The 27,948-nt window shown below is 58.0% G+C and overlaps 12 protein-coding genes across 12 annotated transcripts; 7 read left to right on the forward strand and 5 right to left on the reverse strand.

Annotated features, from left to right (window-relative positions):
* Positions 1-1,152: 1,152 nt before the first annotated feature.
* TRAVEDRAFT_44796 (uncharacterized protein) lies at positions 1,153-2,815 on the forward strand (the record flags this gene model as incomplete). Its single annotated transcript, XM_008036878.1, has 3 exons — positions 1,153-2,588; positions 2,645-2,732; positions 2,783-2,815. The coding sequence occupies 3 exons, from the start codon at positions 1,153-1,155 to the stop codon at positions 2,813-2,815; spliced, it is 1,557 nt and encodes a 518-aa protein (XP_008035069.1).
* Positions 2,816-4,401: 1,586 nt separating this feature from the next.
* TRAVEDRAFT_117517 (uncharacterized protein) lies at positions 4,402-7,345 on the reverse strand (the record flags this gene model as incomplete). The annotated part of the gene is made up of 10 exons (XM_008037539.1): positions 4,402-5,704; positions 5,757-5,797; positions 5,848-5,958; positions 6,007-6,077; positions 6,135-6,346; positions 6,400-6,647; positions 6,697-7,011; positions 7,070-7,096; positions 7,153-7,189; positions 7,245-7,345. The coding sequence occupies 10 exons, from the start codon at positions 7,343-7,345 to the stop codon at positions 4,402-4,404; spliced, it is 2,466 nt and encodes an 821-aa protein (XP_008035730.1).
* A 337-nt stretch (positions 7,346-7,682) lies between these two features.
* Positions 7,683-9,960, forward strand: TRAVEDRAFT_44798 (uncharacterized protein; the record flags this gene model as incomplete). The annotated part of the gene is made up of 6 exons (XM_008036879.1): positions 7,683-7,849; positions 8,133-8,366; positions 8,418-8,812; positions 8,864-9,210; positions 9,266-9,663; positions 9,720-9,960. The coding sequence occupies 6 exons, from the start codon at positions 7,683-7,685 to the stop codon at positions 9,958-9,960; spliced, it is 1,782 nt and encodes a 593-aa protein (XP_008035070.1).
* Positions 9,961-10,235: 275 nt separating this feature from the next.
* TRAVEDRAFT_70197 (60S ribosomal protein L5) lies at positions 10,236-11,450 on the reverse strand (the record flags this gene model as incomplete). The annotated part of the gene is made up of 5 exons (XM_008037540.1): positions 10,236-10,577; positions 10,630-10,996; positions 11,057-11,217; positions 11,270-11,312; positions 11,363-11,450. The coding sequence occupies 5 exons, from the start codon at positions 11,448-11,450 to the stop codon at positions 10,337-10,339; spliced, it is 900 nt and encodes a 299-aa protein (XP_008035731.1). The 3' UTR covers positions 10,236-10,336.
* Positions 11,451-12,244: 794 nt separating this feature from the next.
* On the forward strand, positions 12,245-15,093 carry TRAVEDRAFT_57115 (uncharacterized protein). The gene is made up of 6 exons (XM_008037010.1): positions 12,245-12,521; positions 12,587-12,918; positions 12,973-13,113; positions 13,161-13,245; positions 13,301-13,551; positions 13,601-15,093. The coding sequence occupies exons 1-6, from the start codon at positions 12,448-12,450 to the stop codon at positions 14,974-14,976; spliced, it is 2,259 nt and encodes a 752-aa protein (XP_008035201.1). The 5' UTR covers positions 12,245-12,447; the 3' UTR covers positions 14,977-15,093.
* A 146-nt stretch (positions 15,094-15,239) lies between these two features.
* On the forward strand, positions 15,240-16,773 carry TRAVEDRAFT_27398 (uncharacterized protein). Its single transcript, XM_008036663.1, has 3 exons — positions 15,240-15,554; positions 15,609-16,517; positions 16,583-16,773. Exons 1-3 carry the CDS (start codon positions 15,314-15,316, stop codon positions 16,720-16,722), a joined length of 1,290 nt encoding a protein of 429 aa, XP_008034854.1. The 5' UTR covers positions 15,240-15,313; the 3' UTR covers positions 16,723-16,773.
* A 47-nt stretch (positions 16,774-16,820) lies between these two features.
* TRAVEDRAFT_35393 (uncharacterized protein) lies at positions 16,821-16,997 on the reverse strand (the record flags this gene model as incomplete). Its single annotated transcript, XM_008036738.1, has 1 exon — positions 16,821-16,997. The coding sequence occupies one exon, from the start codon at positions 16,995-16,997 to the stop codon at positions 16,821-16,823; it is 177 nt and encodes a 58-aa protein (XP_008034929.1).
* Positions 16,998-17,077: 80 nt separating this feature from the next.
* On the forward strand, positions 17,078-18,999 carry TRAVEDRAFT_144227 (protein disulfide isomerase). Its single transcript, XM_008037541.1, has 6 exons — positions 17,078-17,277; positions 17,328-17,465; positions 17,519-17,602; positions 17,651-18,442; positions 18,494-18,574; positions 18,629-18,999. The coding sequence occupies exons 1-6, from the start codon at positions 17,129-17,131 to the stop codon at positions 18,891-18,893; spliced, it is 1,509 nt and encodes a 502-aa protein (XP_008035732.1). The 5' UTR covers positions 17,078-17,128; the 3' UTR covers positions 18,894-18,999.
* A 230-nt stretch (positions 19,000-19,229) lies between these two features.
* On the reverse strand, positions 19,230-19,966 carry TRAVEDRAFT_35395 (translationally controlled tumor-associated; the record flags this gene model as incomplete). Its single annotated transcript, XM_008036739.1, has 5 exons — positions 19,230-19,276; positions 19,329-19,521; positions 19,588-19,718; positions 19,777-19,853; positions 19,908-19,966. The coding sequence occupies 5 exons, from the start codon at positions 19,964-19,966 to the stop codon at positions 19,230-19,232; spliced, it is 507 nt and encodes a 168-aa protein (XP_008034930.1).
* A 298-nt stretch (positions 19,967-20,264) lies between these two features.
* Positions 20,265-22,095, forward strand: TRAVEDRAFT_35396 (WD40 repeat-like protein; the record flags this gene model as incomplete). The annotated part of the gene is made up of 5 exons (XM_008036740.1): positions 20,265-20,579; positions 20,668-21,276; positions 21,332-21,649; positions 21,702-21,882; positions 21,935-22,095. The coding sequence occupies 5 exons, from the start codon at positions 20,265-20,267 to the stop codon at positions 22,093-22,095; spliced, it is 1,584 nt and encodes a 527-aa protein (XP_008034931.1).
* A 73-nt stretch (positions 22,096-22,168) lies between these two features.
* On the reverse strand, positions 22,169-24,619 carry TRAVEDRAFT_115832 (DUF1716-domain-containing protein; the record flags this gene model as incomplete). The annotated part of the gene is made up of 11 exons (XM_008037542.1): positions 22,169-22,354; positions 22,407-22,541; positions 22,593-22,820; positions 22,883-23,021; positions 23,071-23,219; positions 23,273-23,496; positions 23,548-23,641; positions 23,695-23,968; positions 24,026-24,132; positions 24,190-24,540; positions 24,596-24,619. 11 exons carry the CDS (start codon positions 24,617-24,619, stop codon positions 22,169-22,171), a joined length of 1,911 nt encoding a protein of 636 aa, XP_008035733.1.
* Positions 24,620-24,826: 207 nt separating this feature from the next.
* On the forward strand, positions 24,827-27,881 carry TRAVEDRAFT_18509 (VID27 cytoplasmic protein; the record flags this gene model as incomplete). Its single annotated transcript, XM_008036550.1, has 12 exons — positions 24,827-24,845; positions 24,910-24,927; positions 24,991-25,081; positions 25,146-25,264; positions 25,303-25,606; positions 25,685-26,216; positions 26,271-26,373; positions 26,430-26,662; positions 26,714-27,339; positions 27,411-27,530; positions 27,623-27,677; positions 27,762-27,881. 12 exons carry the CDS (start codon positions 24,827-24,829, stop codon positions 27,879-27,881), a joined length of 2,340 nt encoding a protein of 779 aa, XP_008034741.1.
* Between the last annotated feature and the right edge of the window lie 67 nt (positions 27,882-27,948).

Consider the following 27,948-nt stretch of genomic DNA (forward strand, 5'->3'; position numbering starts at 1 on the left):
GCCATGGCGGTTGTCTGTCGAACTTCGCGTCGACGGAGATGTAAGGTCTCCAGCAGGCGCTTGACGTAGCTGAAGTATATGTGAGTCCTCCGTCAATAATTAAGAGCGGCATCTGCAATACTTACTCCAACTGGTGCGCCTTTCACAGTCAGGAACAGGCGAGAACAGGCGACGGTAGTGTCAGGAAGAAACCCAGACAGACCAGGCGAGTATAGAGCCCGATCCCATGCGGTCAGGATGCCGCTCCGCCCTTAGTAGCGCACGTGGCATCTATGATGAAGTCATAGCATGGCGTCAGTAGAGTTCAAACTGGTTAGCGCTTTTCACTGACCGGTTTTTAAGGATTTCTGACCGTGATTGCCCACATCGACCACATTAAATCGCTATCACGTTCAGGATTCTTATGATGGGCAACAATATTGGGCAGGTCTGAGGCCTACCATCCAGCAATATACGGCCGTGCACCCGTGCCAGAGTCTTCGCAGTTCCATGAATTTCAAAGCAGTGCGTAGTTACCTTCATATACAGCGCGGAAACTGATCTATTTCCGCACATACTGACTCCGGAACCGATGAAGCCTCGCCATCAGTCCACTACTAGTAGCACTGCCCAACAGCGTTCATTCGTGCGCCTTCGTTGTTACATCAAAGTCTTGACATCGTGCTTCAAAAGAACGCTTCATCGGAAAGCTCATCGTACCTGCTTGTCAGCCCTCCAGATGTACGTAACTAATCATGATAAGTAGCATGTATGGGACGGGCAGGCGGAGCGCTCATTTGCTTTACCCTTCCCCCCATCACTCTACCACCCGCGAGCGGATGCCGTTGTGTATGCTCTCTTATCTCATTGATCATGTGGTGCCCCTCTCATCATTTTCACAGCGCGAAGGGAGGTCTAAGCAAGTAGAAGACTACATTGGACGTAGCGGCGGTTAATTGCGCGAGATTTGGTGAGAAATGGCTTCTACTTCTTGAGTTCCTTATAGCTACCCTGCAGGGTCAGATACTGATATAAAAACAAGCAGGAGTCATTGATATGAGACTTCTAAACACGACAACGGGTCGTTTTCACACCTTTCATGATCCGCGTACCGTCAAGTATGCGATCTTGTCTCACGTCTGGGCAAGAGAGGGCGAACGTCACTATCCGGAGATGACGTTTCAAGACGTACAAAACATCCACAACGCCCACCCGGCCTCCAGAAACGGCTCACATCTTGTGTCGGACAACTCGGACCAGTCCTCGGTGGTACACCTCTTCTCTTCCGAGAAAATTAAGGCCTTTTGCAAGGTCGCGGCCGAGCACGACTACGAATACGCGTGGACCGACGCCTGCTGCATCGACCAGACGAGCAGCTCCGAGCTCTCTGAAGCAATCAATTCGATGTACGACTGGTATCGCTACGCGGATGTATGCTACGTATACCTTGTCGATGTCTCCACCACGACCACTGTCGAGCTCGAGGCCCCCGGAAGCTTGTTTCAAATCAGCCGATGGCATAAACGCGGCTGGACCCTACAGGAGCTTCTCGCCCCAAGAACCGTCGTATTCCTGTCTAACACCTGGGATATCCTCGGCACGAAGCACACCCTCGCCCACCTAATCCAAGCGGTCACTGGGATCGATCGCGCGGTCTTGACTGGGGAGCGCGCCCTCGAGGAGTTTAGTGTCGCCTGTCGTATGTCTTGGGCATCCAAACGCGAAACGACGCGAGAAGAAGACGAGGCGTACTCGCTTATGGGGATCTTCGGAGTGCACATGCCTTCAACCTATGGAGAAGGCCGATACGCCTTCATTCGCTTGCAGGAGGAGATTGTGAAGCGTATTTCTGACCAGACAATCTTCGCATGGGGCCCTATCCTCCCTAACCACGACTTCACATTCCGCTCTCTGAACCCGTACCCCTCTTCCGACCAGCTGCGCGCCGGACCCTCTCTGGAAACATCATCCTTGCACCAATTCCTACTCGCGTCCTCCCCACGAGACTTCCTAGGTTGCTCCCATCTTGTCAACATCCCATGGGACAAATTGTTGCAGCTTCTCCAAGTGCGATTCGACCACCGGCCGACCTACACTACCACGCCGTATGGCGTCCGCACTCGTCTCCCGCTGCTCGCGATCCGCGCCACGGACCCACATACCAATGTTCCCACATGCATTGCGCTCCTAGCCTGCCAGGACGCCGTGGACGGGAATATCGTGGCCCTTCTTCTGCGCTCTCAACCGCACCGACCTGAAGGAGAGTACTTTGTCGGCGCGGTGGTGGGGCAGCTACACGACATCATTGGCGCATTCGACACCATCGCCCCCTTCTCCATGACCCCCGCCAGCGCGCTCTCGGAGCACTACTTTCGTATGACGTCCATGTCGGTAGACAAGCTGAGGAGTCTGGCTCACATGTGGCGTCAGCCAGAGTCGTACATCCCTTATTGGCCCTCATCAGCTTCTTACAACCTCCAGCGCGACGTCCATCTACACACTGCTCTGCGGAGTGCGTCGTCGGATGAGGCGTTCGACCTACACATCGCTGCATGGTCTCACGATCTTCTGAAGGCGTGTGGTTACAGCATACGCAAAACTACCAGCAGGTGCGTAAATTGTGTTCCTGCACTCTTGGTTGCAAGCTGACGAGCAATATGTCCAGGGATCCGTACACCATTGTACTTGAAGACTCCACACTATCCTCAGAATGCATCAACATCTACGTGCGACGTTGTGACTGCCAATTCGGAGTCAGCTATCACTACCTCAGCGCCACGGTAATCTTGAGCAGCCCTGACAGGACATGGCCCGCTCGACATGCGGCACCCCATAGGATGGACGACGACAGCCACGTTCGATCGTCATGGACTTTCCGGGACGGCACGGCTTCGAAGGAATTTTTTCTGCGATTGGCAACACAAAAAGACATCACCGTACGACTCACCCTCACCCGCTCAACGACTACCAATCCCTCGTATACTCTTGGGATCGAGCTCTGGGACGCCCTCAGGGAGGATCCGGACCCAGAACTTCTGTACGAAGCGCCCGACCTAAGCCCGGGGCTCACAACGACGATGCACAGCCGCCTCTCGACTCTCGCCGCACATTCCAGGTTGTCAAGACACTCGTCAGTAGATGAACGTTCCGCCCACAACCCTCGAAGCCCAAAAAACGCCGATACGGACGTCTCGATGTCTCGCGCCCGCCGTACGCCTGAGGATGTCGATATGGAGGTCTCAAAGTTCGAGTCGAGCACACCGAGCCCTCTCACGTCCCGAAGATCGCTTCCTCCCGGTGGGCTTCCTACGCCGAGATCTCTTCCCTCCGCCGGTAGTGCGCCTTCCAAGTCCAGACGATCTGTAACCCCTGTGCTCCCTCTGGCTCGAAGATCACCTACTCCCACGCCCTCTCCGTTTGCAACGTCTCCTCCTTCCTTGCCTACACCGCCCCGCAGGTCGGCTCCCCCCGCCTCAGACGGGTTGGGCTTGCTTGACAGGCATCTTCGGAGGACGAACGCGCACGACACTAGTCCACAAACTCAAGAAAGCGCCGGCCGGGACACCCAGAGACGGACGGAGAGAAGGCCGTCGCTGTCGCATCCTCGCCTAGCGACGCCTCCCCGCGCGCAGAATGCCTTTATCCCGGCAGGGGAAGCGCGGCCTTTCCGCAGGTCGCCTGAATCTGAGGACGACTGCCGCACACCTACCGCTCAGGGCCCCTCCAGCAGCCCACACTCCTTGACAGCAGCCGCCCGGTATGACTATAGGAAGGAGCTGAGGGAGCGGCCGGTCGCACCGGAAACCTCTACGGGGGACCCGGCAACGACGTCAAGCATCGCTGGCTCAAACCTCAGGACGAACCCAAGACCGCAGTCTAAGCGGCGCCTGAGTTCGTACGGAGAGCCTGAAAGGAACTCGACCGAGTCGACTCATGCATCCACGTCATCTCGCCATTCCGTGCAGCTATCCGGCGCCTCCGCGGAGAGCACAGGGTCGGCGACCAATCGGAGGCGTAGCTGGCTGCAGGGCCCCAGTCGGACACAGAGAACCGAGGCTGAGTTCGACATAGAGGAGGAACCGGAGACACGACCTTATGGACGTGGTAGCGAGCAGCCTGTCAAAAAGAGGAAACGGTGAAGAATATCAATAGGTGAGCATGTCTGGTTCTGTGCAATAGCATACATACATCGTTCGGTTGCGTCGTCGACTTGCAGGATGTTAAACCTGACCGTACTCGGTGTTGGGCCATCGCCGTTGTACTTAGTAAAATCTCACTCGCTCGTGCGAAGAGCCGACGACTTCGTTAAAGGAGTCGCGTTCCTCTATATATGTCCAACAACACATCACGTACAGATCAGTCTCGAATATCTAGTGAATAGCATAACAACGCAACACCGACCCCGCGCACACCCGTGTCCGTCTACGACACGGCCCCACTCCTGATCTGGTTCACCAACGTCTCCCAGTAGCTCCAGTCCGACCCGTCCACGTTCGGCAGCGCGTCGCTGCCCACGAGCGGCGACGTCACCGCCGGATGGCCCGCACCCGTCCACCCCGGTAGATCCCCCAGGCCTGGCGTCGCCCACGGGAGCCCCGTGCCCGACGGCGCGTCGTCCACTGCGGGGCCGCCGCTGAAGATATTGCACCACTGGTCGAGCAGCGACTGTGCGGTCGAGTCTTCGTCGCCCCCGGGGCTGCCCGTGCCCGAGTGCGACGCGTTCTCGGACTGCTGCAGGTGCTGGACTTGCTGCACAGTCGAGGGCCCGGCCAAAGAGGCGTACCCGTGGTGGGCAGCGCTTGACATTGGTGTAGACGGGACGGAGGCGAAGGAGGGAGAGAAGGCGGAGAGCGCATGGTGATGAGGGGGCTTCGGCGCGACTGCACGTAGGTGGGCGAGTGCGGGCGCGTTGGCCTGGTATAAGCGCATGTCGGGGGAAGGTCTGTGCTCCGGGGCACTTTCGGGTGAAGCGCCGGGTTGAGACGACCTGCTCTTCAGGAACTCGATGATCTTCATCTCCCTCCGCGTGATGTCGTCCATCTCCGGTATGCGTTCGTGGCGCTCCAGGAAATTATCCAAGACGGCGTGCATCTGGTCGGCGTCCTTGCCTTTCGGATAGAGCACCAAGTAGATGCCGGCGATCATGGCTGCCTGGAACTCACGATAGGCGCTAGCGACGGGGTCGCGGCCGGTACGAGAGATCGTCGCAAAGTACTCTTGCCGAATCTCGAAATCCTTGAGAGCGGATTCGAAGCAGGCGCTTCTGGAGCGCGCATACTTGTTACCGTCCAACTTCCGTAGGAGGTATGGACGGTGAAGCGATATCCGGACGAAGAGGAACTCAGTGACGAGGAGGAACCGCTGCAAAGGGATGTAGGGATGAGAGTGGTCGTATGAGGTGTCGGGGTCGAGGGAGAAGAAAGGTGGGAGGTTTTGCTTGTATTTGAGCAGCTCGTCGTCCAAGGTAATGACATCGGCGTAGTGCCGCGGAGAGTTCACGTTTTGGAAGAAGTCGGACATGCGGCCCATGATCCCAGCAAGCTGATGTCGGAAGATTAAGAACGCCGTACGGGTAGGTTGGGTGAGGGGCGTCGTCTTGAAACGACCGTCTGCCGTCATTTCGTCTGTATTCACTGGTGGGCGCGTTGATGTGTAGCTGTCATGAATTGCGATCGGCCTGCCTAGCACCAACGCGATCGACCGATCTGCGTGATACAGATTTGACCTAAGAGCAAGATAAATCGGCATGACGCATATCACACGAGTGCTGGGCTCACCATATGCGGCGTCTTCTCTCTACTTGCAACGAATCCATGCCCTGCGGACAAACATTAGCAACGAAACAAAGTTGTGGCATGGTAAGCTTACCATGTCGGCGCCATCACGGTGCAAACCTATGGCTTGCGCTGTTCTGACAGCGGCCCCCAATTGACTCCAAGATTCTGTCATGCGACGGTCTAGGACGAGGAAGCGGGCGCTCTACAAGAAAGTCAGAATCATACTGGATATATGAGTGAAATCACGCACAAGCATCCTGATCAACACCACCTCAAAGCAGTCGGGCTGGATAGCAGCTATGATGAGAAGTGCGCGCCGGGCTGTAGGCGACAAATTAGACTAGCTGGAGTGACGCAAACTTATCGAATCGTACTCACAACACCAGTAATAGCGGGAACCCGCTGTCTTCTTGGTTTGCTCCGACCCTCCGATACGTTCAGGCGCCAACCGCACAGATATTGCTAACACTACGAAAAGCAGAGGGAGGAAGCGGATGTTGTTGGGGTTCGCGTGGTTGTGTTCGTTCGCTATGAACGCCGCATACGAAGCACGGAACTCATGCTCTGAGATTGGATAGCGGGTCCAATTTCTGGTACGTAAAGGTCAGAGATACCATCCTGGAACGCGTCGCGCCATACGAACATAGTAGTGAAGTAGTGGTCCACGAGATCATCGCGTAATTTGCGAGGGGGCAGCTCGTTGTACATGTTCTGGAGACGTTCGGAGCTGTAGCCGCAGTCCTGTATGAGCCGCTGGAGTCGCTCGATGGCTGTTTGTTCTATGGGCGCTAGGCTCGGCGGACGATCTGGCTTGAATATGTCCGGGTGTGTTTGGTGCGAGCTACTGCTGGCTTCGTTGTCTTGTCCTTGGCTTGGGACCATATTTTGCAGCTACAAAATGTCAATGAGAGAGCGCCCTCAGAGAAGTCCCCGGACAAACCTGCTCAAGCACAGATGGTGCGGCTACTATACCAGAAGCACTCTTCCCAAACCATCTCCCGCTCTCGAAGATGCCTCCGCTCGGATCCTCGTCCTCCGCCGGAGAGCGGTTCCCGTCGTCAGCGGGAGACATAGAGCGTCGCCTGTCATTGTGACCACTGCCATCCGAATTGGGGGTATCATCGCCGCGAGACCAATAGTGGGGGAGGGCGGTTTCGACAATGTGCTCCAGTCGAGCCAGGCGCACATGTATGTCTTGGTCGGTTTTGCCAGGAGTGTAGGATTTACAAAGCTCCGGGACCTTGCGAGCGATGCACTGTGAAAACCTAGTCAGTGTCGTGCAGGAAGGGTCGCTACGATTTGCTTGAACTGACATGCGAGCATGGGACTTGTCTATCGCACTGAGAGTTTACTTGTCAACAACCAGACCTCCCCAGTATAGTTCCCTTTCACATACCTTTTGTTTGCGCCGATGACACTCGCCGCACGAATAGCTGTGCAAGTGGTTGTTCAATTATCATGCAACGGGCGTAGTGTCATGACTCATACCTTACTCGTGTCCGCGGTTTCTTGTGCGCGCGACTGGAGTCCAGTTCGTCCTCAGACCTACGTCGAGCCGGAGTGAGGCCGGGTGTGCCGTCCGGAGTCATCCCGGGGGTGTTCTTGACCATCGCGCCCACGGCCAGCGGGTTTATATATGCGGCTAAGAAGGTCGGAGCGGAGACAGGGAAAAGACGGAGAGGGATTCAGGTCAAGTTGCACTCCGCCCTGAGTTCTCTGCGGCCTTCGTTCCGCTTTCAGGCGCCCGCACTGGCACGTGCCGCGAATCGCGCGCGCTCCCGGTGGGCGCGCACCGCGAGGAGCTACCGCGAGGGTTCGACAGCCACACTCACCGCGTTCTCCTTGACCTGCTTCTCTCAACTTGACTCACCTCTCGTAATCCTCGAGTCATCGCGCACGAACGCGGCAGATACGCCCTATGCTTCGATGTCACAACTAGTGCCAACACCGGACCACACGCAGACCGACCTCGTGGAGGAACCTCCGTGGAAGAAACTCAAGTTGTCTCTGGAGCGCCCCTACAAAGATGATAGTGGCGAGCCGATACCTGAGCTCTTGGATATCACGCCGGAAGGGCAGCATGTTTACCGCCCGTAAGTCTCAACGCGCTCTGTATACCGGGGAGGAAGAGGAGAGTTCTCGAATAGCATAGTCTCGCAGCCCACTGCAAGGATACGACTGAATCGCAAACCCACCCGCCCATTTGTGTGGCAATTAATTTGCCGCTGAAGGCGCTAGCGTTGGTTGCGCTCGCAAAAAAGTCGAAGTATCATGCGACGAAGGGCACACCAGTGGATGCCGTCCATCCGGGACCCCTTTCACTTCCACCTATATAGTTTAACCTCATATATACCATTTGCTAAGACCTTATGTTAGGCGTGAAGACCCCACCGCTACAGTTGGGACGAAGCTACGGCGGATTTTCGTAGAACGCGGCCATGATTTTTTTGAAGTACACAAGAACTCGCGCACATTGCCACCGCTACAATCCCAAGATGCGGCACCACACGAGGAGGACGACATGGAGGATGATGCGCCCGCTGAGACCTCTCACACGATGACTCCTGAAGAGCTCTACAAGATGCGCATGAACTTGCTACCTCAGCTCTAGTAAGTCAACATCTCGCCCAATAGCAGCATGGATGACTGGACTGAGAGCAGCATCGCGTTCGGAGAGATGACCCAGGCGCGAGATCTCCTGACCCTCCTGCTCTCCTCATCAACGCCCTCGCAGGCCTCTTCACTACCGCCCGCGCCACTTGCTGCGACTGTGGTCAACAAGCCCCCACCGATAGTGTCCGTACGCGCATTCGACGCGCAGCTGGCTATAGGCGGGAAGGACAAGGCGTTGCGCGCGGCCGCCGACCTCTTCAAAGGAGCCGCCGAGCAAATGGAGGAAAGCCGTGTAGCTGGCGAAAAGTACTGGTTGGACGCGCTCAAAATACGCCGAGGGAACTGGGGCTTGATCCCTGCACCTCTACCCCTCGGCTCAGTCATTGGAAAGGGGGCAGACAAGACCTCGAAGGATTTCCTGATCACTTTTGGACTGGAAGAATGTACGTACGATTGCCTGTCTCGTTGTATGCGCTTGTTTGACGTTTGTGTAGCTCCTCCTGTATTCCGAAGACGTGCCATTGGCCGCATGGCCGCGATGGGCCGTGTCGATTCCGGAAACGCCCTCGAGTTCCCCGTGCGCCAACGGACCCGTTTGCGTATCTCTCTGACCCGGACAAGCCCGGATGGAAACCGGTGCACGTCTCATAGCATCCTAACCAACCCGGACAACGGTTCCCTGGACGGCGGATTGCGCGCGGCGCAAGCCGAGGTTGTAGAGCAGGAGATATTCGCCGCGCTCATCAAGGAAGCGAGCAGCCTTCCTACCGCTTCGGCCGAGGTATCGGAGCGCCTCATCATGATCGACGCTGGGCAAAATACCGAGCTTCGCTTCGAGCTAGTAAGTTTTTCGCATATGTTTCGTTCACGGCATGTTGCTCACCCATGTTCCATAGGTCGACGCAGACAGTATGGCCATCACGTCTAGCGGACGTACCGATCCCGTATGCGACCTTATCTTTTCCTCCCTGCACGTCCTCCTGCTACGGGCGCATTCCGTGCTGAAGGTGCAGCGCTTGAGCAGGATTAGCATATTCCGTCCAGGCATCGTGCCCCCCGCAGTACAGCCACCCCCGCTCCTACAGCCTATCATCGACATCCTGCAGTACCGTGAGTTCTGGGAGCGCGTGCGCGACGAGATCGACCATGTCGTGAAAGCCCTGCGGCTCGCGGGTGTGTCCGCGCGAGTACACTACGACCCTGTCGCAGACAGCGGTGAGGCGCTTGGCCGATCTCTCCAGAACGAGAAGATGGACCCGGTCGGCGGTGAAGCTTTGCTACGCATCGACGACAGGTATGGCATCACTGCGCACCCTGTCGGTGTCTTTGACGCTGAATGCGACTTCGCAGGCATACCCTCCGCTTTACCACAACCTCGCCATCGACACTTACGGCGCATCTTCCGCAAGCTACGCTCCCAATCGCGTCCATATTCCAGCTCACGCAGCTGCTCGTCGACGAGATTAGCAGCCGTCTGCTGTATCGAATATGCGACATCGGGACTGAGCGGTGCAAGACGGTCAACGGAACGTGGTTCGTGGATCTTCTCAGCGGCAGAAGCGTCGGGAAATGGGAGGGTTGTGTGTTGTGAGTGCCGTCTCACCGTCCGTCGCATCAAGCGTGCTCACGACGTGCCTGCAGAAACTTTCAAATATCGTTTCACCACGATAACATTGGTTGCACAGCGTCAAGGGCGCATCGGGACGGCCGCATCTCGCATGTAGAGGCTTACCGACCAGGAGGACAGCTATCTCTGTTTGAGTGGGTTCGCCATACTATTGACACTTCATTGGGGCGATGATTGTTTCTTCGAGCGTGTACTTAGAGAGTGCAGTTGAACAGCTTATCACACGTGTAATATATGCAGCGAAAGCATGTCAGAGCATAGCCTGGTTTTAGTGTCATAGGCGGCGTAGAGGGAGCGTAATACATGGACAGGCGGTGAGGCCAACAACGCGAAGGTATATCTACTCGTCGGCGTGCTCGGTCTGGAAGGCCTCGATCTTCTCCTGGATGCGAGCCCGGCGCTGCTCCAGCGTAAGCTTGGGAGTGCGGAACTTTTTGCTCTCCGAGGCCCAGTCCTTCGACTTGTCGCTGGGCTTGAAGGTGGGGTCCTCACGGATCGCGGCGTAGGCGTTGGTGTAGATCTCCTCCATGTCCTCGGAACCGACACCGTCCGCAAGGTAGGTGGCGAACTGCTTCTTGAAGCTAAACGGGCTTTCAGTTTTTGAATCCCCCGCATGATTGCATATGCACGTACCGCTCGTCATCCTCCTCCTCGAGGGACTCCATGTACTCCGCGACGTGGCCACCGAAGATGTACTTCTTCAGGACCTCGTCATCGAGCTCCTTGGACTCGACGTCGTAGCCGGGGAAGCGCTTGTGGTTATGGGGGATGAAGATACCACCATCGCTGGCACCCTTCAGAGCACCGAACACACGCGAACCGGTAGACGTGCGCCTGAGGCCGACGTCAAGGTAGCACTTGAAGGGACGGGGGGCATCCTCCTCGTCGAGCGCCTCCGTGAGGGTGAGAGTGCCATCGGGCTCCTCAACACCCTGGTACTTTTCAGCGAGGCCGAGCTTAGTCAAGGCACGACGCGCGCATAGAAGGCCGGTCGCGTATGCTAAGAGTGGGAAAAAAGGATCGTGAGCACTAGATGACATGCAATGGGTTGGGAACATACCGGCAGTCCAGTTAGTGAGACCGTGGTTGATGCCGTAGCGGGGGAGCTCCTTCGAGCGCGCAGCACACAGCACGAAGTCGCCCTGAAGGCGAGCGTACACGATCTGGACCAGAACCTCACGGTTCGTGAAGCGGACAACCAGACGGTACTTCGGCGCGTTGCTGTAAAACAGTCAGGAGGGAACGACAGCTACGGACTTGTGTTGCGACGCACTACTTGTTCTTCGCCTGGGTCACCAACCGCTTGCGCGCGTAGTCTGCAGCAGGATGAGTATAATTCACATCGTGTGTATATCGTGTAGCGTACAGTCAGTCTTTCCCTCACGCCTGCGGCGGTACTTGACCTGGAAACGCGAGAAGTAGGCGTCGGACTTGAGGTTCTTGACGAACGGCATCTGCAGAGTTGACCAGAGGTTAGTATCCGATGTTCCTCATCCGGTTCAGTCGGTAGCCATCCATCCTCCTCCGGCACGTATCTTCCACCGTTTCGCTCCCAAATCAATTTCCACTCCTACTATGGGCGGCAGGGACGGCACAGAGGGCTGAAAACGACTACTTACCTTGAGGAAGGGGGGTCTTGAGGAGGGCGATGGCTTCGTTGACAGCGGCCAGCCATGCTCTTGCTGATTTGGTGAGCGGTAAGACCCCGGACTGTTCCACGTGCCAAACGGTTACGGGGTCCTTGAGAAGCTAAGCGCTGGAACGTGCCTCGGCCCGTCGCCCGTAGGCGCCTCTCCGCTAAATCTCGGGTCTGCCAAGCTGCAGGCAGCTGAGGGCCGTGAGGCAGCTTGACAGCTCGGCGAGAGACAAAGAACAATCTTTGCTTAACTCCTCCACGTCGTGCTTCTGCCGTCGCCCTCTAATTTCATCCACAATATCTCGAAAGCAGACTTTGCTAGATACCTCAAAACCGCCCGATGGTCGACCCGCCGTCCGCGTTCGTGGCGCGCGTGCCTAGATAGCTATGGCGATTCGGAGAGGACGGTTATGGAGACGCAGGTCAGCGTTCACTCCGTCTGACCAACGACTCTCCTCCAAAACTCCAATATATGCACGCAGTGCGTCTCACTTGACTCAGTCGAGCTGCGAGCGGCTGTGGTCCTGAACACTGGTCGGTGGCAAAGCCGATCAACCTGATCTCGACCCCGCTAGTTTCATCACCATAGAACCGCACCAACCGCCGGCAGACCCCCCTTTTGATCTTCATATGCCTGTCTCCGACTGCCTCGCTCGTCCGGAGCACGACCTTCCCCTTTCCTGACCCAGTCCATTCGTTCCTTGTCGAGCTGGCCTCTCGCGTTAACAGCTGGACTGTCTCGACTTTTTATACCTGGCTGGACCGTTCATGTTGCTGCAGCAATCCGCGCCCTTCACGATTCTACGAACCAGCGAATGTCTACACCCGCCTTTCTCCCTCAGGACATCCAGAATCCGCTTGCGGCAGAGTTTTTGCGGCACCCTGATTTGTGAGTCTCTCTACCCATACTGTCTATAAGTGTTGGTTGCAGTCGCTAACTCCGCAGTCGCGCAGTCGTGCGACAGCGGGCTTCTTGCTGGGATGGGTCTTTTGGTGCAGCGTGTCATACGCGTACAGGTCACAATTTTTCCAACTCCTGGGTCATATCTGCTGGAACTTCATTCGCCGGACCTCTGCGCGCACGCAAACCGCCGATGTCGAAGCGCGTACATCTGCAAACCTGGAGAAGTATTCCCGACGGGAGGAGGGCCGCCTGGCGGGCATTCAGAATATCTCTAATGAGGCGGCACTAGTCTTCACTCTGAACTTGTGCTTCGTTTTCGCGAGCTTTGCCGAGTTCTGCTCCATACTGGCCTACGATCCTGGAGGCGCGGATACCGCTTGTGGTACGAGTCATACTCATTGGAATGAGAGCGTCGGGCTCATGCGGTCATACGCAGCTTTCACAGTCGCATGGGCCAATATGGCCGCCCAGGCCGCGCGCCTCATCGGTCTCGCCGTCCTTGTGCTGCACCTTAAACAGCGCAGTACAACCAACGTGGAGTTCTACTGCTTGTGCACCGCTCTCGTCATCGCACTGTGTATGTTTTCAATGCGTTTACATGTTGCATGTTCTGACATGTCGCAGCGTTTATATTGGCTTTCAACGCCACTAACACAGGGGACATGGTGTTCATCCAGACGTTGGGGATCGCCATGTGTGTCAAGATTCAGTGGGTGGCTATGTTTACGCCTTGCTATTCGTCGCTCATGAAAGTGATGCATCAGGTTTTTGCCCACCGCCCTGCTCACCTCGATTGGCTTCATCCTCTTGGAGCTGTACGTTGCCATTCGCTGTCTAGCCTGGGAGAATCGCAAGTATGGGTGGCGTGTCATGGTCTCGCAGTCTGCCAATCTTCAAGTCGCACGAGCAGTCAGCCTCCTACTTATCGATATTCTAACCTTCGCCCCGAACGTCATTCGCCTCAACGTGCTCGGCCAATTTATCCCTTTCAGCCTCGGAGCTCTGATCGTGCTCAGTGAGTCTTCTTCTTTTCTGAGTAGAGCGTACCTCATGTCCTCCCCCAGTGGCTTTCAACTACAAGGTCGATAGTTTGGTAGCGCAAGATCAGGACGCCGAACCGATTCTGCCTACTTCTCGTGTTCCCACTCCCTTGCCAGTCACGCAACTTTCGCGCCAGGTTTCACCTGTTACGGTGCGCAGTTCCCCAGTCGGGTCCCCCAACCGCGGTGCTGCTGTGCTTGGTAGCCCCGGACCATCGCGTCCTCCTAGAGGATACAACAAGCCGCTGCCGCCTGTAACTGCCCCTTACAGTGCTCCGCCACGCATTGGAGATACGCCTATGTTCGCCGACCTCCAAGCAAGGCAGATTCTGCCCTTCCAGGTCAAGTATGTCGAGCAGCTTGAAGAGCAGCTCCAACGGCACATCCACACCGGGCCCATCGTGCCTAGGCACCCGAAGCGACAGCGTCCTCACGTCCAAGTCGTGATCGAGGACATGGAGGCGGCGAGGCTCAGCATCATTGGTTCCGACATTGTGCGCCTCTCCTCGGCGAAAACCCCCTCAAGGAGGGAGCGGAGGGACACGAAGGACACAAAGATATGGTCGCCCAGTACCACTGCGACCCCGTCCGACTACACCGTGTCACAGTCTTCCTCCGACGCCACGCCCACCGCGCGTTACTCGAATCAGTCGACGTCGACGTTCGCGTTCAATCGCACGACAAGCAGCAGTTCGCGTCAGAAGGTCTCAAGCATGCTGTCCCGTCAAGGAAGCAGGAATCTGCGCTCGCCGGGGGAAACGTCTCTTAAGTTGCCATGGCGGAGTGCCCCGCGCCAGTCCTTCGCGTCGGGGAGGACCTTCGGCGGGCGAGACGAGCTGCCACCCGTCGCAGAAGCCAACGCGGAAACTTCTAGTGCCGGCCTAAAGACCGGTTCGTGGCGCGGAAGCCAATCCTCCGCCGCTGCAAAGCGCTTGGTCATTAGCCGTCCACACTCGTTGCGCGCCTCCCGACCATCGAGCCCTCTTCCATCGCGCCTTGGCCTCCAACTCCCCGGCCTTCCGTCGAGCCCGCGCCCCGTTTCCGCTCAGCACCTCACGGTCCCGGATCGCGTGCGCACGCCCACCACGCCTGACACACCCTCGTCGTCGATGCGGGGCTCCCCAGGGCATGGTGTCCCGACGCCCTTGTCACCCCCGCTGACCTCGCACGAGCGCGCACAAGGCTCAGGCAGGCTGCGCGGGCCGAGGTCCCCGCCCATGTCGGGCTCGTCGCCGAACCTGCGCAGTGCTTGGCCGACGACTGCGGACGGCGTGGAGGCACAAGACTTCACCCCAGGACATACACGCAGGCGCAGCGGCAGCTGTCCGGAGCTACCCCCGCTCGACCTCGGAGCGAACAACCTGCGGTCCCACCCGTCCACTAAGCGGCAGCGGCCATGAGTCGCTGTGCGCGGCCGCACTCTCCGATGTTTTGAGCGGGGATTAGTGTATTGTTTGTGATCACTAGTAGTACATATTGGATACCCACTGTGCCCCTAATCGTACATTCATTCCAACTGACTGCCTTGGCTAAAATGGCCGTTGTGCTCGCACGATGCTGAGCTCACTGCGAGCGCGATTGGACCGACCTGTGGCACTGCAAGCGCGGTGATGTCAATAGTGCCGCTGGGCGTCTACGCATCTTTATCTCGTACCGCCCGCGTCGAACATCCGCGCTGCGGTCCACATCTCACTCTTTTTGCACCAGGACACACGACACCCCTCGCATCCAACGTAGATGGCTTCATCGGACCTGCTCAAGCAGATCCAGGCTGGCAAGAAACTCAAAAAGGCCGAAACAATCGACCGCAGTGCGCCTATAATCGAGAAGCCCAAGGGGGCCGGGGGTGGCGGTAGAGGTGGCATGGGAGCCCCTGCGATGGGCCCCTCGTCCTCTGGAGGCGGAGGTCCTCCACAGCTCGCGGGGCTGTTTGCGGGTGGGATGCCCAAGCTAAAGCCGGCTGGGTCAAGCCAACTGGGTACGTTGCTTTTATGCGGTACCAAGGATACAATTGACACGGCATGTCTGCCAGGTAAACCGCCTGCGCTAGGGAAACCACCCTCGATACCCAAGCGCGAAACGTCCTCCACGCCTGCTGCCCCGCCCCCACCTCCACCCAACCGACCATCGCCCGCCAAACCCCCCGCTGCACCGCCGGCGCCCCCACGAGCTGCTCCGAGCCTCCCAGTGCGATCGTCCCCGAGTCTTCCAGCACGAGCTACACCGAGCCTCCCACCACGTGCTGCGCCGACTCTTCCATCGCGCCCTCCCTCGACATTCAACAGCGCACCGGCTCCTCCACCACGCAAAGTCCCGCCCCCGCCTCGCGCGGCCTCCCCACCAGCGCCGCCGGCTATACCCCCTCGCACGTCCTCGCCAGCAAGTCGCGGAGGCAGGCCGGAGACACCTCCACGGCCATCGTCAGCGCTGCCACACCGCAAGGTCCCTCAACCTCCAGGTGCAGGCGGGCGTGCGCCACCACCACCTCCACCGCGTCCCTCTTCTCTAGCCGTGCATAACAGCGAAAGTAGCGCCGCGTCTCACGGGCGCCCAGTGCCACCACCACCTCCAGCACGCAGGAGCACACAGGCACCTCCTCCGCCTCCTCCTGTCCGGCAGCGGGTACAGTCTGAGACGGCTGCAGTCCCCGCAGCTCCGCCTCCGCCTCCTGCCAGGCACGCCCCTCCTCCCGTTGCTGCTCCGCCACCGCCGCCGCCGCCATCGGCCCCGCCTGCTCCTCCACCCTCAGCACCTCCAGCGCGCCATAGTGCAGCACCGAGCGCACCACCCCCGCCTCCGCCGCCTAGCGCACCTCCTCCGGTGCGCTCACGGACGTCGTCGGGGTCCAACTTGCGCCCGCCGTCTGCACCCCCGAGCAGATTTGGATCTGGATTGGTGCCGAAGCTGAACGGGAATGGAAACTCGGAGCAGCGCCGAAAGAGTAAGCTCTGCAGTTTTCTCAATGCTCAGGACCCGCACAGCTTGCTGACACTCGGTGGTTCTCAGTACCCACGCCCCCGCCTACCGTCGGGGCTCACACGTTCCCGGTGTCGGACTTCCCGCCGCCGCGGCCGTTCCAGACGAGCGTCAAGACGTACGCAGGGGGGCGGCAAAGGGGATGCAACTTCGACCTTGGGTCTCTGTAGTGTGTACGACGGAGGACGGTGTCTGGAAATGCCACGTATGCTTCGACCGGTTCTTATGTGCCTTGCGGTGCTGTCAGTCATGGGTTGGCCGGAGCGGGCTAAATGAGGGTCGAGACAGACGATGATGCGCTATATGTCCGTGCTAAGGCCGGACGGAGTCCGCGCTCACCCACGGGGAGGTTGGGCTGAGGAACATAAACGCCGCACGCGAGGCATGCTCGGAGGATATTGATGTCAAGGGGCCGGCGTAGGAGACGGGCGCCTGTGTGGGACATTTGGCAGCGGGGCTCGGCTCGGGTGATGGTGCTTATATAGTGACACGTCGACAGCGCTGCGTCTTTATAAACCCTAGCGGTCTCTGCCACCGCCCAAACCCCTCCGTTCCTTCACCACCCCCTCGCGCACGATGCGGTTCTCGCGCCTGTTCACCTCGGCGGCCGCCTTCGCCCTCTTCTCCGCTGTACTTGGCTCGGACGTCCTCGACCTCACGCACGACAACTTTGATGCTGTCGTAAACCCGGAGTCTCTCATTCTCGTCGAGTTCTTTGCACCCTGGTATGTTACGTGATCATAACACAACCGCTTGCCGTGCTGAGTAGGCGTAGGTGTGGTCACTGCAAGGCTCTCGCCCCTCACTACGAGGAGGCCGCTACCGCGCTCAAGGAGAAGAACATTAAGATCGCCAAGGTTAACTGCGTTGACGAGGCCGAGTTCTGCCAGACCAATGGTATCCAGGGATACCCGTACGTTCCTTGTCATGACTCCAACGCGGCCAGCATTAACGCGTCGACCGCAGCACTCTCCGTGTCTACCGCAACGGGGAGCACTCCGACTACACTGGCCCCCGCAAGGCTGATGGCATCATCAGCTACATGACCAAGTGCGTTGCAGCGCGTTTCTTGGCTGCTTTGTACTGACATTGCCACAGGCAATCCCTGCCCGCGGTCTCTGAGGTCACCAAGGAGAACTACGAGGACTTCAAGAAGGCAGACCGGATCGTCGCACTTGCTTTCCTGCCGTCGACGACGGCCGTCCCTGCTCCGGAATTCAGCTCTGCCGCGAACAAGCACCGTGACGACTACCTGTTCGGTCTCACGACCGACGAGTCCATCGCGGAGGCCGCTGGCGTTACTCCCCCGGCAATCGTCGTCTTCCGTAACTTCGATGAGCCCCAGACCGAGTTCCCCTACCCCATCTCCTCTGCCACCGCGAAGGAGATTGAGGAGTGGATCCAGGAGCTCTCCATCCCCATCATCGACGAGGTCGGTGCGGAGAACTACCAGACCTACGCCTCCAGCGGCAAGCCGCTCGCGTACCTCTTCGTCGACCCCACCGACGAGAAGCTCAGCGAGTACCTCGACACCGTCCGTCCCGTTGCTGCGAAGTTCCGGGGCAAGGTCAACTTCGTCTGGATCGACGCCGTCAAGTTCGGTGACCACGCGCGCGCCCTGAACCTCAACGAGGCGAAGTGGCCCAGCTTCGTCCTCCAGGACCTCCAGAAGCAGCTCAAGTACCCGTACGACCAGAGCGAGGAGATCACCGGCGAGGCCCTCGAGACCATGCTCAACGAGTTCCTTGACGGCAAGCTTGAGCCCCAGCTGAAGAGCCAGCCCATCCCTGAGACTCAGGACGAGCCCGTGTTCGAGCTTGTTGGCAAGCAGTTTGAGGAGGTTGTCTTTGACGACGAGAAGGACGTCTTCGTCGAGTTCTACGCTACCTGGTACGTCTTACGTGCTGCTAAACTATGACCACGACTGACGTAGTGCTGCAGGTGCGGCCACTGCAAGCGTCTCAAGCCCACCTGGGACTCGCTCGGTGAGCACTTCGCCAACGTCAAGGACCGCGTCACGATGTAAGCTTCTTTCCTCTTCATACTGAGTGCCGTGACTTATTCTGCGCGGAACAGTGTCAAGATGGAGGCGACCGAGAACGACCTCCCTCCCACTGTGCCCTTCCGTGTCTCTGGCTTCCCTACCCTCAAGTTCAAGAAGGCGGGAACCCGCGACTTCATCGACTACGACGGCGACCGCTCCCTCGAGAGCCTCATCGCCTTCGTCGAGGAGAACGCGAAGAACCCGCTCGACCCCAACGTCACCTTTGGCAACAAGACGCCTGTCGGGACTGAGCAGGTTGTCCTCGAGCATGACCACGACCACCACGACGAGCTCTGATTTTTGGGTTTACCACTGGATGCATCGCAATAACCCTACGCTTATTATGTATTAGTCGGGGACCACCCCGCCTGAAAATATTACTAGTCGACGCTCTTGACAAACCCTCTCACTGCGTGACTTGAATGAAGTTCAGGTGCTCGAGCTCAACGTTGTATGCAAGTCCTGTGATGTGACATGCAATCCATTGTGGGCACTGAGGCGACTTTTGGGGGGATACAATGATGCTGATACTTCTCTTCCTACAGAAACCGACTGATACACCACCAAATAAGCGCCATAAGTAAAAGCGAAAGGATCCGAGGTGGACGGGATGGGAGCGAGCGAGCGGGACATCTAGAGCTTGATCTCCTTGAGACCATCCTTCCAGAAGGTGAAGAAGGCTACGATCGTGGTCAGCTGTATTTCGCGGACGCATGGCGAGGAGGAACGTACGGGTAACACCGTCCTCGCGGTAGTTGAGGAGGGCGACCATGCCGTCGGGGTTCATGTTCTCGCCGGTGTAGAACTCGTAGTCCTTGAAGTTGGCGACGAGCTTCTTCGCGAACGCCTGCGCGCCCTTCTCGAAGGCGTCGACGCGGTCGGGCTTCGTCTCCTGGAGGTGCGCCTTGACGGTCTTCATGTAGCCCTGCAAACGAGATGTTATGTGTGAGATCTCGCGTATCACAGCCAGGGACGAGATCGGGAAGCGCACCTTGAGGTACGTGAGGAAGGACTTCTTGTCGAACTGCGTCGACTGGAGACGGAAAGAGTAGACGACGTTGTTGACCGTCGTCGCCCCCTCCTCGAGGGCCTCGTCTGCGTCCTCCGCGGAGGGGTTGGCACCTAGATTGAAGAGCGGGGTCAGCGCGATCGCGCTCGGGTAGATCATGCGGCTACTTGCCGATATCGATGTCCGCGCCAGGCTTGACGGTGATCGTCTGGCAGTCGACCTCGTACACGATGTCATCGACCACCTTGCTGCACAGACAGTCAGCCGGGTAGCCTTCAGATCACAGCGGCGGAAGGGCGTACATGGGGAAGGCGTCGGAGAACATCTCGTCGCCGGAGACAACGTCGCTGTAGAGGAGCATGGCGGCGGATTGAGGGGGGAGTGGGGAAGCTGAGGAGGAGGGTGAGGGTGAGGGACTGAGAGAGACCTGAGAGCAAGGAGAGACGGAGGGCCCGGGCTATGTACACTTTTCGCCGAAAAATAACTGGCGGAGCGGTCAGACAGCGATCAATCGATCTCTTATCGGCCCGTCACGTGTCCGCCTTCTCCGCACCGCTGCACTTGCCTTTTTTGAACTTTTTTGTGCTCGTCCACGAGCGCCGCGAACGCGCCTCCGTCTTCAGCAGCTCGCTGCTCCCCACGTCTTGCGAGTCTTCGCCATGGATTACCAGCCGGTCGTCGTGCGTAAGCATGCCCGCCCCGCCACCACCAAACACAACGCGGAGTCCCGGTACTGGCGGCAGTACCGGCACCCGGTCTTCATCAAGGAATACGCCCCCGTCACCTCCGTCCACTTTGCTCCGTCTAAGCCTCACCGCTATGCGGTAACTGCTGCGACTCGCGTCCAGATTTATGCGCCTAGGACACAGAAGGTCACGAAGACTATCTCGCGGTTCAAGGATGTCGCGCGGAGTGGCTGCATACGAGGGGACGGGAAGCTCGTAGTTGCAGGAGACGACAGTGGTCTCATTCAGGTACGTGTATACACGGTTCTCGCTTGTCGGAGGTCATGAAAACTCCCCGACATGCATGCGTACTTGGTCCTAAGCGCAACTCTTGTAGGTGTTCGACATAAACTCCCGTGCCATCCTCCGTACCCTGGACTCCCACAAACAGCCCGTACATGTCACCAAATTCTCTGCCTTGGACCAGACGCAGGTCCTATCATGCTCCGACGATACCACTGTGAAGCTGTGGGACGTCCCATCACAAGCAGCTATTACCACCTTCCTCGACCACACCGACTACGTCCGCACAGGTCAAGTCTCCACCTCAAACCCCCATCACATCCTTACCGGCTCCTACGATGCGACTGTCCGCCTGTTCGACTCAAGAACAGGCGAATGCGAGATGGTCATGGGAGAACCTTCGGGCGAGGGCAGCACTCGCAATACTCACCCAGTGGAACAGGTCCTCATGTTTCCCTCCGGTACCGTCGCTCTCTCGACGGCGGGCCCCATTCTGCGCGTGTGGGACTTGGTAGCGGGAGGCCGGTGTACGAGGGCCATGTCAAATCACCAGAAGACCATCACCTCGCTCGCGTTCAACTCGGACGCGAGTCGGGTTCTGACCGGAGGCTTGGACCAAATGGTCAAGGTGTACGACGTTAGCACATACCGCGTCGTACATACTATGCGGTACCCTGCGCCTATACTGTGCATGGCGATATCGGTGAGCAACTTCCCCACTCTCAATGTCATACCTCGCCTGACTGTGCTTCGTTCAGCCCGACGAAACACATATTGCCACTGGGATGTCAGACGGTACGTTGTCTGTACGACGACGTCAACCGAAGGCGTCCGAGCCTGCGGCGAGAGACCTCTTCTCGGCCACGTCTCTACGGACAGGTGCTTTCGAGTCCTTCCTCGGCGGTGCACTTCCTGCACTCGGTCAAGGGCGCGTAAAAGAGAAGCGGAAGTCAAAACCTGTAGGCGACGTCGACGAGCTGAAGGTGGAGAGCAAACGGAAGAAGAGCCTGCGCGAGTACGACCGACTCCTGAAGAACTTCAAGTACTCGGCAGCGCTAGACTCGGTGTTGCGCAAGGTGTGCATAGTCTATTCTCCAGCTATATGCGCGATACTGAGGTAATCCGCAGAATGTCCCACCAACCACAGCTTTCTCCCTGGTCCAAGAGCTGGTCCACCGAGATGGTCTCCGGACAGCCTTGGCTGGACGCGACGATGTACTCTTGGAGCCCGTGCTACGTTTATTGCTAAAACACATCACCGACCCACGTTTTGGAGAGATGGTCTGCGACGTCGCCAACGTTGTGATCGGTGAGCAGTGTTCCCCACACATTTATCGGTGGCTTGCTGACGCCCGGCACAGAGATGTACACCCCCGTACTAGGCCAGTCACCACTCATCGATACGCTGTTTGTCCGCCTCCGGAAGAAGGTCGCGACCGAGATCCGGTTCCAAAAAGAGCTCGTGAAGGCCAAGGGCGCGCTGGACATGCTCCTTGCCTCGGCCGCACTCTCCGTTGTATAGTCTGGGCGACCGCGCCGGAGGCGCTCTCCGTATTAGTGCTACACATATTGTACTTCATACATTGTCCGTATAATCAGCAGGCTTCGAGGAAGGCGATGAGGTTGCGCAGAATCTCGCGTTGTGACGGCGCGCCATCGGGGTCGCCCTCTGAAGTGGTCTTGTCCTCGTCGACGTTGTCGTGGTAGATCTGTAGAATCTTGACAATGTCCTTGAAAGACTGGCTCTTTCGGTCCAGGAGCTTTTGGACATGCGTTCGAACCTAGAAGCAGAAATTTAGCAGGGTAACTAGGAAAGTGCGCAGGACGTCGTACCCCGTCGTCCTCCATGACAATCCAGGCGAGAATATAGTCGACCGTCTGGAGGGTGAACAGGCCATTATCCAAACGACGCAAATACCAGAGGTCACCCATTTCAGAGTCGATCTCTTCACCGTCAGCCTCCATTCGCTGATATGCGGGTCAGACGAAGATACAAGGGACGAGATGTGATTTCCGCACCTTCTTCTCATCTTCAATCTCCTTCTCCATCGCTTTTAGTCGTGCTTGGGCAGCGTCTCGAATCTCAAGCAGTTTCTCCGGCTTCTCGTAGTTGTTCTCGACGAACTTGGTCAACAGACGAATGCGAGCTGGGGAGTCGGAGGCCAGGTTGGAAAGCAATGAGGAGACGATACCCAGTGTATGTGCGGTATCTTCAGACGCTGCATGGCCATCGGTGACTTTTTGCTTCTTGCCCGCCTGTGACATGGACTAAGATGACGGTGCATTGAGACGGAGCTGCCACCACGAACCTTGCCGCCCATGAATGTCGAGAAGAGGTTCTTGAGGCCCAGCGCGTCAACGAAGGTCTCACACGCAGCCGTGCCCGCAGGCCCTGACATGGCGTAGTCCAAGACCTTGATAGCCCTTGAACGAGACTGCATCTTGTCCCTGCATAGATGTCAGAAAGGCGGCCTGCCTGACAGGACATTCAGCTCACTTCATCATGAGCACCATGAGGTCTACACCCTCCGAGTCCAGGAACTGCTGTTTGATCTCGGGTTCGCCAAGGGCGGAGCAGAGGACGTCAAATACGTTCTCCATGAATTCCGTTTCGTCAGCATCGACGGGGTCCTTTTTGCGATAGCGCTTTTGTTGGGAGTCATTAGATTCGGCCGTCACAGACTGGAGGAGGTACGTACTGAAAGAACTTTGAGAAGACTTTCAACACCGTCTTGCTTTCCTAGTTCTATGCGGTTCGCTCTGTTGTTTTGTAACACTATGGAGAGAATTTCGGCTGCGTAGCCCCTGTTCTCATCGCGCTTGGTAGACTCTGTGCGCTTTAGTAGCCAAGACAGAATCTTCGTTTTCGCCACGAGTTGTACGGACAAGTCCGCATTGAAACCGAGTAGATTTTCAAAGATACCTGGAAGAAAGTTCAGCATACAGCAGCGCCAAATAATAGCTTTGCACCTACCCAAAACATGGAATACACCTTGTCTGTCAGATTCCTCCTCCTCGTTGAAACGACTCAGATTGTCCACCAAGAGTTCCAGGATTGCGTTGTCAAGCTACGGGACTTATTAGTGCTGTCAGCTATGTGCACGGGTAGGACCATACGTACGAAGCCTTGGATGAGTTGCTTGAGCGCGTCCTCGCGGCTCCCTTCGCCTTCCTCCTCCTCATCGTCCCCTTCGTTCCCAACGTCCTCGTCTGTGAATTCGTGGATGACCTCGACGACGTCGATGACAATGTCCACGTTTTCATGACTGAGTAGTCCGATCAATCGTTCCACCGCTCCAGAACGGATGATCTCTGGGTAGGCTAGGGCGGGAGACTGTGCGAGTGGTAGGAGGGCCTTGAGAGCAGCATCAAGGTCTGCTTCAGAGTCAATGAATCTGGGGGCCGCAAGGTTGAGGACGGGTTCCACCGCACATTACGAGCATAGTACGCACTTCGTAGGGTCGTCAGGATGTTTTGACCGCTGGTCCTGGTTCTTGTTGGCAGCGCGTTCGAAACGCGTCAATAACCGTCGAACGGTGACAGCGCTCATCTCGTCCAACTAGCCCGCTACGCTCAGTAATGAGCCCAAGACCACAGACGCGTCGAAGGCACTCACGTCTTCTCGTGCTTCCTCACCGCCTGCCTGGTCAAATATGTTCAAGATCTCCTTTTGCTCCTGCGTCAATCCTCCACCAAAGAAACGGCCCTCATCGTCCTCCTCCACGAAATAGTCGGCGTCTCCACCAGGCGCGAAGTCGACTTCCATGGAGTCTTGACCCTCCTCGCTCTCGTCTTGTACGGTGACTGCCCGTGATTTGCCTTTACCGCGCGACGTCGAGCCGTTAACAGTTTCAACGGACGCAGACGGTTCAGATTCCTCGGTGTCCATTCGCATCCGTTTGAGCATCTCGGGGGTAGGGTTGTCGGGCATTCGCCTCTTATTGCCACCAGCTGGCAGCTTGGGCATCTAGAGAAACGTTCAGTCACTGACCGGGACCATATGACTACGAGCGCGCACTGACCTTGAACAGTTTATCGATATCCATAGTGACCGTGAGCGACCTAGGTGACAGGAACGTGGAGGGCACGCAAATGAGGCCCTCCGACGGCGGTGAGCTTTACGATCGAGGTGCGCGGGGTGACGTGACTGACGCGACAAGCGATGGTCACGGTGCACGGGGCGCGGAGCCGGAGGAGAGACAGGGTCGCGGGCTGCGTCCGAGCTAGTCGCTCCTTGTCCAATCCCCACCACCATGAACATCTTCAGGAGTCGTGCGTCCCGCAAACTGCTCGTATACACTGTGTGCGATACTGACCGCATTCGCTGGTTCTGCAGTTTTAGGCAAAGTCTGGCGTGCGTGCGCCCGCGGCGTTCCTCGCATGTAGAGCCGCCACTCTGACATCACTGCTATCGCAGACGATCCCAACGCGGCCGAGGTCGTCAAGATCTCCGAGGGCCAGCTCTACCTCGTCCGCTCGGGCGCAGTGCGCGGCGGCCGCGAGTGCATGTCTGTCGCCCGCCCTCTCTCTGCCCATTGTGCTCCGTTTGCTCAGATTGGCGCGTCCCTGCAGATACAATGACGCCATGGCGACTATCCGCCGGGTGCCCTCGATGGAGCACACCTTCCAGCTGGTGATTACGCGCGTGTACGAGGACGGCGACCAGGAGCTGCTCGAGGACGAGGAGGAGAGTGAGTGGCTTCAGCTCTACATCCCCTTCTATCCGTAGTCCTAAATCCCGTCACCCTCCTCCCCAAACGTCTCGCTCGCAATAAAGCCGACGAGGAGCGCGTGTTTCTGGTCTGCGAGGAGCTCGAGTTCCGGACGGGCATGACCGCAGACCAGGAGCCGACCTTCATCTTCCGCGACCTCCAGGGGGACATCGACGAGCTGTACGAGTTCGTCGCGGCAGGCACGAACGAGCCGACGCGCGCGTTCTTCGAGACGTGCATGTACCGCGCCATGTACGAGCGCAAGTACCGCGCGAGCGCGGACGACCTCTCGGACGCGGACCTCCGCGAGTTCATCTGGCAGTGCGTGCTATTTCGATTCGCTGCGGCGTGGAGCGGGTTATGTTAGGGTGTGCGTGCCTGACCGTCTCGTTGTGATAGGCCCCCCGCAGCAAAGAAGTCGAAGGGGAAGACGTCGCGGAAGGCTTCCGCGTCCCAATCGGAGGAAGCATCTCCCCCTGCCGTTGAGGAGGTCGCGGTGGCGACCACCTCTGCGAGCCCCCCGCCGAGTCCCGCAAAGACGAAGAAGAAGACAGCGGCAGACCCGAACATACCCGCGCTGGCTACGGAACTCGCAGAGCTGCATCTGTGGGACAAGGACCAGAGCCTCTTCCTCAAGGAGGCCGACGTCACCGCACGGGTGGCAAACAACCCTGCTGGGGGCAAGTATGACTACTGGTTGGTCGCGTCGACAGACGAGGGCCAGATGCTCGCCCACAGGATCTCGTCCGAAATGAACCAGCGGTGGTCTACCCGCGTGCTCTCGCTCACATGGAATAACATTAGTGAGAACGGCGTAGGGAACAGCTGGTGCCTGCGGTTTGACACTCAGGAGGCGTTCGATGAGTTCCAACGGGCATTCACTCGTGCACAGTGGGAGGCGATGAACCAGTGGCCATGGGAGAAGGCCAAGGTGTGTATGAATTGTGTGTTCTCACTGATAGCTCGTTGATCGTCCCTGTCGCAGTTCGAGGAACAGAGTTATGTCATGAGCTCGAACACGGAAGACGTCGAGATGAAGGATGTGGAAGACGAGGAGGACGATGAGGAAGCCATAGCACAGGAGCTGGGTACGCGACCAACCCGTTACCATCGCTCACCTTGTCATATTTACGCTTTGCTACAGATAGGAGTGACGATGAGGAAGAGGAAGAGTATCCAGAAGAAGAAGATGACGTGCCGGCGATGCCGAAGGGTCGCAACAAGCAGCTCATGGTGGGCTTCAAGGGGGACCGGTCGTATGTGGTACGGGACGACAAAATTGGCGTGTTCAGCCATACAGGCCAGAACCAGGTCAAGTACTATGCGTCCATCAGCAACGTTTCGACACCCAAGGGGAAAGTCTTCAGCCCCAAGCATGTACGCCTTTACTTTCTGCTCATATCGAGGTCAGTCCTAACCCCAATGTAGGTCATGCTACACGACCAAGACGCGAAGATGGTGCTCATGAACCCATCCGAGCCGAACTCGCTGTACAACCTCGACATCGAGCGCGGCAAGGTCGTCGAGGAGTGGAAGGTGCACGACGACATCACGGTCGACGCGATCGCCCCGGACAACAAGTTCGCGCAGATGACGCCCGAGCAGACGCTCGTCGGGCTCTCGCACAACGCGCTCTTCCGCATCGACCCGCGCGTGTCCGGCACGAAGATGGTCGACTCGCAGTTCAAGCAGTACGTTGCGCGCAACAAGTTCTCGTCCGTCGCGACGACCGAGGCGGGCAAGCTCGCCGTCGCGAGCGAGAAGGGCGACATCCGCCTCTTCGACTCGATCGGCAAGAACGCGAAGACGGCGCTCCCGCCGCTCGGCGACCCCATCATCGGCGTCGACGTCACCGCGAACGGCCGCTGGATCGTCGCGACCACGAAGACGTACCTACTCCTCATCGACACGCTCATCGGCGAGGGCCGCTACACCGGCGCGCTCGGCTTCGACCGCAGCTTCCCCGCGAACGCCAAGCCGATCCCGCGGCGGCTGCAGCTCCGCGCGGAGCACGTCGCGTACATGGACCACAGCGTCGCGTTTACGCCCGCCAGGTGCGTCCTCATCTCATCGTGCCAGACATGTTCGTGTTTTTCTAGGTCTCACCATTACTCACTGCGCGCAGGTTCAACATGGGCGAGGGCAAGGAGGAGAACGCGATCGTGACCTCTACGGGCCAGTACGTCGTCGCGTGGGACTTCGGCAAGGTCAAGAAGGGCCAGCTCGACAAGTACGAGATCAAGAAGTGCGTATACCCCCGCGGCGCACGCGCGCGCGCGTCCCGATTGGCCCGCGCAAGGCTAACGGCTCGCGTTATCTCCCTCCCCCTCTTTCCAGGTACGACCAGTTCGTCGTGCAAGACAACTTCAAGTTCGGGGACGACAAGGAGATCGTACGTGTCATTTTCCCTGTGTTTCCCCCCCTCCCTCTTGGCACGAGACGGGCTTCTCACGAAAAATTTGCTTGTCCCGTGCAGATCGTGGCCCTCCAGAACGACGTGCTGGCGATCAACAAGAAGAACCTCCGGAAGCCGACGCGGGCCTCGCTCGCGGTCGGCGGCCGCAGCCGCTCGAGCATCGTGGACAGCCCGTACTGATTCTAGTGGCCAGGCCAGACCGCCGATCGTCGTGCAAATTTTGCGGCGGGTGCCAAGGAGGGCCCGG

Source organism: Trametes versicolor, assembly GCF_000271585.1.
Source record: "Trametes versicolor FP-101664 SS1 unplaced genomic scaffold TRAVEscaffold_3, whole genome shotgun sequence".
In the NCBI taxonomy this organism is placed as follows: domain Eukaryota; kingdom Fungi; phylum Basidiomycota; class Agaricomycetes; order Polyporales; family Polyporaceae; genus Trametes; species Trametes versicolor.